The sequence below is a fragment of the Limulus polyphemus genome, unplaced genomic scaffold (genome assembly GCF_000517525.1).
Source record: "Limulus polyphemus unplaced genomic scaffold, Limulus_polyphemus-2.1.2 Scaffold42, whole genome shotgun sequence".
Taxonomy (NCBI): Eukaryota; Metazoa; Arthropoda; class Merostomata; order Xiphosura; family Limulidae; genus Limulus; species Limulus polyphemus.
Window position 1 is genome coordinate 134,395 of NW_013665652.1, and position 10,225 is coordinate 144,619.

At 30.4% G+C, this 10,225-nt stretch overlaps 1 protein-coding gene across 2 annotated transcripts in view; it reads right to left on the reverse strand.

Moving 5' to 3' along the window:
- LOC106461973 (synaptogenesis protein syg-2-like) overlaps window positions 1-10,225 on the reverse strand; it is a 141,728-nt gene that overhangs the window by 34,952 nt on the left and 96,551 nt on the right. For both annotated transcript variants that reach the window (XM_022389268.1, XM_022389262.1), the window contains exons 4-7: window positions 8,415-8,472; window positions 5,203-5,352; window positions 2,546-2,713; window positions 1,848-2,138 (exon numbers count right to left, since the gene is read on the reverse strand). In XM_022389268.1, coding sequence (XP_022244976.1) covers window positions 1,848-2,138; window positions 2,546-2,713; window positions 5,203-5,352; window positions 8,415-8,472 — 667 coding nt within the window. The remainder of the gene's footprint in view (window positions 1-1,847; window positions 2,139-2,545; window positions 2,714-5,202; window positions 5,353-8,414; window positions 8,473-10,225) is intronic.

Genomic DNA, 10,225 nt, shown 5'->3' on the forward strand with positions numbered 1-10,225 from the left:
AATTGGTTATTCAGGACTTCTTTAAAATGTTAAATACGCACAAGAAAAAATGAGCATTTATGAAAAGAGCTTCAAGCTTTAGAATATTCAGAGAGAGAGATTAACAAAAGCACGTAAAAAAATATCTGTCCATTAAAACTATATATTTCAATCAGTAGTAAAGTATGTATTTTCGCTACTTAACTTCAGATTACACATAGAATTAAGTAGGTTTGAGTGAAAAAGAGTGAAAATTTTAACTAAATTCTTACTTTGAAGGTATCCATGTTTATCTCGTTCACCAACAGCTAAAGTTTGTTAGTTTCTTCTAATATTTTTATTCATTGTACAGCACACAATAACGTTACATAATTCTATAGAATATTTACACACTGTTCTTGTCCCACATTTTAGACCTATACGTTCTTAAAATTAAGTGCAATTATTATTATAGTAGAGTTTTGAAAAACAGTATTATATTAAATAATTTTTGAAGATGTTGAAAAAATTCAACTATTCTTGTTTATGCTTGATAACTAAGTCTGCAATGATTAGTTATTTTGAATTTTCTTTTCATCGATGTGTTGCTTTAATAGATTAAAAGCAAGAATTTCTAGTGATACTTAACAATTTAAAAATGAGATAATATAGATGAAATGAGTTATATTTAAGTACGATTAAATATTATAGCAAAATATTCTAGCTACAAAATAAAATTATGAATTGAAATATAACGAATGGATTATTCGAAGTAGTTAGTTGAATGAACAGATAAGGAGGATCAAACTCAAAACATTTTTTATATCGCAACTTTTTTATACCTCCATTAGCTTATAATATTTAATAGAATTAACGGACTTTCAGTTCTCTACAATGATCTGTCAGAAAATTAGCTTTAACCACCAAATATCTTTTATAAGAATTGTAAGAAAAAATGAAATACAACAGCAAAAAAAAATTCAAATACTTTTTTACTTTGTACTGTATCAATATTATCAGTAATTAGCCACGAACTTTTGTATCACAATTCTGTGAACTACCGTTTTTGCTATTTTCTTTGCATGGTAAAAGAACATTGTATTTTATACTACTATTTTCTGATAACCGGAAACTTTAGTTTGACTGTTGTAAGATGCCAAGGATTATTTTACTTGTAAAGTTTGGTAGATATTGTCAGCTAATATATTTTTTAAATGATTTATATAATAATTATTTGTGTATGGTGAATATTATATTAAGAGAGTTTGAATTTAATTTGCTTAGGCTTAAAAGAACGCATAAAAGTTGTATTAGTATCTTTAAAACCATCATAATTTATTGAGGTTTCACTATGATTTGGTGGGATTATACATCTATTTGCAATTATATCAAAGCAGAAAGCCTAGATGAATATTCGTTTCTAAAATCTCTTATTATATGGCATGGTTTATGAGTGGGTAAAGAACCAAAGGTAATTGAGGCTTGAGATGAAAAGCGAATGAAGCAATTATAGCGTATATAGAATATAGGTAATTACAATATAAATAAACATTTTTGTTGGAAATTAAAAGGGTTCCATTCATAAAATATGACAAATGGAAAATGTAAGTGAATAAAGGACTAACCCAAATTAAGTTGCAATTAGACATTCAAGTTGATATTTCAACGTTTTCTGATTGTAAGAGCAATTACCTACAGTTAATGGAATACGGATTTTTGAATATAGTTCTTTATTTATAATTATATATCTTGAAATATATTACTCTTAATATAAATGTACATAAATAATGTAAATCTTACCTGGGAAATTATTAATCCTAGATTAATAAAAAGTAGTAAACTGTATGCTACGCTACTATTTTATATACAATCTGGTAGAAAGTACTCACAAAGAACATTGAGGGTCAATGATGCCTTCAGAGGTTGTAGAGTTACGCTGTTTGAGGCCTCACAACGATAAACGGCCTTGTTGTCTGATGCTGTTACGCGGAAAATATGCTTATTTGTTGTCTCTTGACCTATAACTGAAAATGTTTTGTCTACCTGAACACCATTCCTAAACCATACTAATGTTGCCGGTGGGTTGCCGCCACGTGATATGCAGGCCAATGTTAAGGTATCACCTATTTGAACAATGTCCTGTTCATTGTACCCTTCGATTTCCGGAGGCTCTGGAGGATCTGGATGAGTTAAAAAGCAATAATGAGAAAAAAGGTTGCTCCTTTATCGAATTATTCATGGAGATACGGAAATTATACGTTTCGCTAAAATAACGATTAATGCTGTTTTCACAGAACGTGCTGGTTGAAGAAAATTAACTTTAACTGTTAAAGTATTTTGTAGCATATGAGACTTAAAATATATGTTTTATATCACTTAAAGAAATTCCAAGTCTCATCTAATTGATACATACTTTGATTACAATTTTAATAAATCGTATCAACATAAAAAATTCGTTCCTCTAAGCATGAAAACTATATTTAAATAAATATTGAAACAGTACATTAATAACTAAATTCTGCTTTTATACTGACTAAAATAGATACAATTTCGGTATTCGAAAAATTTGAAATCAAATACAACTTACACAAAACACTTATTCTAACGGTGGCTGTTAACGAAGTTTTCAAAGTAGGGTGTACAACTTCACACGTGTAGGTGGCGTTGTTGTCTTCTAGTTTAGGATGAATAGTGATTGTACTGAAGGTTGTGAATAATTTGTTTCTCAGGTCTTCCACTTCGTATGGCACCGGATCTTTTAACAAAACAGGTAAGCTATAACTATATCAACAAACATTTTTTTTCCAGTTAATATCTCGAACATTTTCCTTTCTCAAGTGATTAATCGAGTATAGTGCTCTTCATCCTAAAATTCCATTTACAAAATACTTTCGTGATTTTGCTCTCTGTCTTTCTACCATTCTAGAAAACATTTTTTTCATAACAAAATTAACATTAATTCACACATAAATGTCATTTCTCAGTCTTAATTATTATTTTTTGATTACGTAGTATTCACTGTTGCATCATGTGGTTCTTAAATTGCCAGGTTAGATAATATAGACAATGTTTTATATATCACATACTTTTTTTTGTCAGATTTTTATAAAAAGAAACACGAATAAATTCAATCGGATAAGTTCATTACATTTACGACAGTATTTAGTGAAATAAACAACAATAAAAATTATTTGCTAAAATTACTAGTATTTCTAAGAATAATCACCAGTTGTTACTATTTCCCTCTCTTACAAGAGTGGTGCTCGTTTATTTATTGATTACAATGCTATATATTGATGAAATAAATATTTCGATCGGCATGCAAGTTAAACCGGTTGTTACACAATAAAACAACTTCATACACACATATACATATATATATAAAACGTTATGAAATGATATGTATCATTATATTAACTGTTACTGATTTCTCAATAAAATATGTTAAGTAGAAGTAATGCAAATAGTTTTAGCATACATACACGACTGTGACCACTGGAATAGGAGGTAATGAATGGTGTATTAAAAATGTAAAAATAGTTTATTATAAGTGTGTTATGCTTATGGATTTTGGATTTTTCTTATAAAGTTCGTAACATGCCACCTTCAATACTACAATATTAAGTTTGTTTCAAGACAGCGACAAAATAAGATTTAAGTCCCTATATTGTTTTTATACTTAACAAGTACGTATATTTTTATTTTTAGGGTTAATGTTTCTGATAGAGAAAGTTACTTGCATGTTATATGGGCAATTTTTATATGCTAATGCAGTGGTCTGTCTCTGGGAATGCAAATCATGACATCACAGACATAATGAGCATCTATAGAGTTGGTTCAAGGTATATTTCTGATCATTTGACAGGACAATACCACCAAGGAGAGGCTTAATATTTCAAAGCTTTTGCAAAGAAATATATTCATATAACGAGAAAAAGAGTCTTTAGTGCTCTTCATGGAAGAAATTCGCAGAACACAGCGTTTGTTACAGCAAAAGGCTCTGATATTACAACTCAAGTCAATCCGGAGCAACGCTCTCATCAGCAAGGTGGATGCTATGGTTACGAAAGATAAATTTCTCACGCTGAAAAATCCATTGAGATGAAACTGGTCATATCTCACAGTGTCATTAATAAAATAATAAACAAGGTTTAGAAGCTGAAGAAAGCTAACAAACAAGAAACTCGTAAAATTCCAGCCACATATCTCGAAATCAATCTTTTTTTTTCTGTTGTTTTTTTTTTTAACGTGAGAAAGATATTTGAAGAAACTGGAATAAAAACAAGCCATTTATATCGAACAACGGTACAGTTTCAAATAAATTTTTTATGCCTCTGGCATGCTCAAACATGGTCTCGGAAACCAACGTCCACGTACAATGGGCAGTCTGTGGAACGTTTGTCAAGATTTGTGTGGTCTAAAATTAGCCTCGCCGTCCTTTACAGAAGCTCGTTAGAATGAAAATTGCAGAGCCAAACAGTAGCGATTAATTCTGGCTATCAGAATGAGCTCGATCGAAGATAAAGAAGCATTTCCAAGGGAAGCACAGGACTTATCACGTTCTTTTAGGTATCGTGAGATGATTGTGGTTGCGAGAGTAGACATTCTGCCAATCCAAAAGGGTTTAAAAACGAAGCTTCCGGGAAAAACGTAGGTCTCATAACGTTATAAGTTTTGGTTCGATTCATTCTTAGGCTCAGGGGAGATATCTCATTGTACAACTTTGTTTTAATCAAACAAACAGTACAACAGAAAAATCATATGCTTCAGGTTATTTACCCACTTGATGAAACCTGTTTACTCGTCCTCACTATTATATTACATTTATTTTCTCTGCTTTTTGAAAGTCTTCCGGTGGGACAGCTATAAGTCTACAGATTTACAACGCTAAAATCCGGGGTTAGATTCCCCGCGGTGGTCACAGCAGATAGCCCATTGTGGCGTTGCTCTAAAACAACCCACCAAACACCTTTCCTAAAATACGGTAAACTTACAATAAATCAAAATTCTTATGAGTACATTAATTATAAAGCCCAAAGTTTTGTCGTTATTAATTGAAAAAGAACGCCAACATCAGTTGAATTAACTTATGAAGGTAAAACTGCATGAAAACTTTAGATAACTACTAAAATCATAATTTTTCTGTGATAACAAATACCTTTATACTAAGTGCGTTGCATTAATGTATCAAAGTGCAATTAATCACGCATTGCAACAAGTGTAAGGTTAAGAGTTGCGGCCTACCTTTCAACTCCTTGCGGTTACGGTACCATTTCAGTTGAGATTGCGGTTTACTTTGATAAGCATAGCACGTCAAAGAAACACGTTCAGCCTCACGCACTTCTAGCACGCTTCCATTGGAACGATGACGGATTTCAACTTTCTCTGGCGGAACTGTTAAATTTAAAAACATAAAAATTGGGTGGCAACAAAGACACCAAATGTTATTTGCAAAATTTATTTAAATGAGATAAATAGCGTTATGTTTTAACGATGGGTTTTATATATATATCAGTAGAACTGGTCGAAATTTGACAAAATATACTAAGTTGTGGTATTTCACTTAATTCGCATTCTTATCTAATCACACAAAATCGAATATCTGATCACTAATATAAATTCTTCAATTCTTTTAAAAGTAAAACCATTTTCGGCAATGTTGATACTCTGAGTACTCACGTCACCTTCAAAGGTTTTGATTAGTCATCCTTGTTGATACATCTATTAACAGCAAAACGACTTTATAATATTCCATTTTCAAATAAAAACAAAACATGCTTAATGTACGTCAATTTAATTTATAATATAAAAAATAACATATTTTATTAGTATAAGACAACATAAATAATACTCTAAATATTGATTTTTATACATCATTTTGATGCTAAAGCATTACATGAAATTATGATTTAAAAATTTAGCAATTGAAAAAAGTTTTTTAAATTAAATTTAAGTAACGCATACACACAGAAACGAACATGTATCCATAAGAGTCGTTCTTAGTAAGCAATGCGTCTCATTATTTAATTTCTTTAGTGCATATTGATGTATAGAAGACATGTTAATACTAGAAATAAACGAGCTTAGAACACCAAAATGTTGTTTTTATTTAATTAGACACTCAACTTTTCGCTTTACAGCTTCTTTCGGTTTGTGTTTTAGTGAACGCTCCTGAAAAAGTTGTAAAGCGAAACGTTGAGTGTCTAATTAAATAAGAATAACAATTTGGTGTTATAAAGTCATATTTTCTAGTGCTAATAAGCCTTACATCTATATATATATTGCGTATCTCTTCTTCTCTTTATATTGTTTTTCATATTCATACGCAACGGACGGACGGATAACAGTTTTTTCCAAATCATATTATTATGCTAGTGGAACATGTCGAAATTCGACAAAATATACAGAGTTGTGGTACTGCAAGTCTAAAACTAAGAACTATCGAATTAATATTGGAAAACTTGTTTATAAAACTTCCTTATAAATAACATTTTAAATATTTGCCCCATCAGGGATCGAATGACGGTAACTGACCGTGGGAAAAAAAATGGTTCAACCTAAGTCCATATGTGACGGACAAAGATGATGTTAAAGAAAATGAATTTGCTGTCTCTTCTATGGTAAACAATATCAACGTGATGTTAGATTTGATCGTTTTGTTTTTTTTTCAGCCGGGGTAAAAATGTTATAGAATTACTAGAACGTTAAACATGGAGTTTTTTATATCGAGGTTGTCTAAGAGCTTTTTCTTGAGTGAAAACATTAAGTCAAAATGTTCTAGCAGATACTTTTAAAAATTAGAATGTATATACGTATTTTAACCCTCCTGGTGGCTCAGCAGTAAGTCTGAGGGCTTATAACGATACAAATCGTGCTACGCATTGCTCTGCCCAGTACGTGGATGAAAATCTGTTTTAAGCGGGGAGCTGTATAGTTGTAAAAAGACAAAACAGTAAATTTTTAGTCAAAACATAAGAGGTGTACCGCGATTACATGAAAAATTAAAAGTTCATAACACATTGAACTTCTATCCATTTCAAGTTTTTGGTTCCTTTGCCGGAATATTGCTTTAAAAGTACTTAGTATGAGCATCTCTAAACAATTTCATTAATCTAATGTTACTTTATTTACTCAATTATTAATGAGGCAATTAATTATTTATTTAAACCGAATAAGTCCGTGTTTTTGTTTTCAGATAATCCAGTCTTATTTGACAAATTTTAATACATAATGTGCAACTTTTGTGATTCATACTAGTAAGAATATTTTAAGGCACTAATTTTCATTCTTAAGAAAACTCATATTGTATTATGTTTCTGTGCTGTAATGACAGAATTGTAGTGTATAATAAAAAGTGACACATAACGCAATAATTTATGATATAATAATAGTTTTTGTGTTTAGAACTCTTTGTATCTAGGAATAGATTCTTGATATTCATTAACAAGCACAAAAATGCAGATAAAGGAATGGCAAATAAAAAATTCACGGTAAGATCAAGCATGAAGTATTTGGCAAAGAGTCCAATAAACACTAAATATGTGCCAGAATTAAGGCACTACTGAAATACGTTTTCTTTATATAAAATACCAAGTTTTTCGGTTTAGGGTACAGTGAATAATTATAGCACAATGAAAGAGAAAAATAATCTGCTTCTTTAAGTTAGCTATGGGTTGGGAACTGTGCACCAATGCAAAAACTAAACCTATTGGAATGGAGCATAACCAATAATCTTCAAAGGCTTAGGTATCATTCTTGAAATTGAACTCGATCTAATGGAAATACCTTTCCGAGTGAATATAAGAGGTACTAGCATTCATAACTTCAAAACGTTATCTATGATACACAAACAAGGCACTTGAATTTCAACTCTTATAAGTAGAAACTGACTACTCATATATTTTTTCTTGACGATGCTATGATACCATGGCAATATACACCTTGTTGATATGAAATATTTACCACATATAAATATATCATAAGATTTTCTAGCAAGAAATACGATAACAACACAAAAGGTTTTGGTTTAAATCGGTTGATAATATTACGCGTTTTTTTTTTCGTGAAGAATTATGAAAATATAACTGTTTGATATAACTAGTTAATAAGCAATCAATTAAAAACTCCGAGAAAGGTACTTTTGGGTCTGACTTAAATAAACCTACGTGTCAGAAACAAAGGTAATAATTATAAGCAAGTGGGCAAGCTAATAAGGTGAAAGGTAAAAGGAAAGCATTAAATATGACCCATTTTCAAAACTGAGAACATGTATTGATGTTCTTAATTAAGATTTAAATACTGTTCATCCGATAATACTCTGCAGTGTCTTATTAGAAAGCCTAATTAGATAATATAATAAATATTATACATATATTTTACATGTATCTACCTTTAATAAAAGATCACCAAAATTGTTAAAATATAATGCTATTTAAACGTAAAAACAATTTACATACCTAACACTGTCAAATTCGCCTGACTTCTGATTGGCTTGTTTCCTGGTGCTGGCCCAACCTGAAAGTAAATAAAATTAAATAATCCAAAACAACATTTTATTTATTTTTTTAGTAGTAGAAGTACGCAACCCAAATTATTATTATATAAACTAACATACAAATAACTGAAATAAATGTTAATGTTAGCGACGAGCAATCAAGGTGAAAAATCAATAAATTGGCCAAAATTATTAGGAAATACTACACACAAAAAAGTGTTCAGTTAAATTATATACAATATATACTTGATTCTCAAAAGTTCGCAGTGTATGTGCCAGCTCTATGGAAACTCTAGTTAGCATAATTATGAATTTTTACATGAAACACTATGAGTACATTGCAGGAAAATTATTCATATTTTGCCATTCCTAAAATTTCATATCGATATCAACATCAATCGGTCAGACTTCGTATGTGCTGAATGGTCGATCTGAGAAAAGAACTTATTAAGAGCAAAACTCTTTCTTTTTGTGAAGACATTTCATGAAAAACAAACCGGGACTTCCTCCGTCGAGTGATTGAAAGAAATATATTGAGGATAGGAGAATGTACGGAAAAACCGCATAAAGAGAGGAAAGTGTTTGAATTCGTTGTTCGGTTTATATATATATATATATATATATATATATTCATGTTGGCATTATCTACATGCATGATTTTACTCTACAATCTAGAGTAAATTGAATTGAATATCTCCCTTTTGACACTTCTTATAGAAATGACAACTGCCAAAAAGCACTAGCTTCGGTAACAGTCTTTTCTTGCGCTCAGTAAATGACAAGGAACGATGGCACCCAGCGGAAAAAATCACAACGGCTACTTAGTGAAGCTGACCGCTCTAGTTTGTTGAGTGCACTCATTACATCAACTACCAAAGATTTTTGCAAACGTTGCATTGTATTCAGTCTCCTTTTGCTTTAAAACAAACGCAATGGAATTTTCGTTATTGAAATAATATATGGAATGACAAAATACGGTTGAAAATGGTCTACTATGATATTGCATATGCACTATGATACAAGGAATTAGGTTGATTGCACATTTTATACTTATTCATCTATATTTTCAGGAAAATGGCCGTTGAATTGTTTCAACAGACATATGCTAGTTTATGATAATGGATGAGAAAATAACTTAAATTATAAAGTTCATAAACGTATGCACATAACAACTGGTGAATATGTATCATTTGGTTCTTTGTTCTTGTTTTTTAGAATTAAATATAATTGTTCTAGAATTTAAAGCTATAATTTTACTTTAGGCCACAAAAATGTATTCTTATTATAAATCTGTTTCGAATACATTCTCTTAAATACATAATCTTATGTCTTAAGTATGAATAAAATAATGAAGAAGATCAGTTCATGAACTTGTTTATACTAATTTCTAGTTAGTAACTAAACGATTACATCGAAGCGGTTGTTCTTAGAAATTTCAAGCATTGGTTGATGTAGCTTATGAAACTTGTTAATTAATATTATTCTTTTAAAATATTATCAAAAAGTATGAACTAAAATACTTAATGATTTACTTCCTTGAAAAACAGTTAAGGAAATTACGTTACAGACAATTACATTTTAAAGTTAACTCTGATGTACGGTACAGCAGATATGGACCACACATTACTAAATATCTGTTTAAACTATTTTGTTTACAGGAATTGCATGTTAAAGTTTCTGCTTCAACTGCCTTACCTTTAAAAGGACTCTTTACAAAGTATTCAAATGGCCTTGTTTTTGGAGACTACACCTAGTACAGAAACTATTTAAACT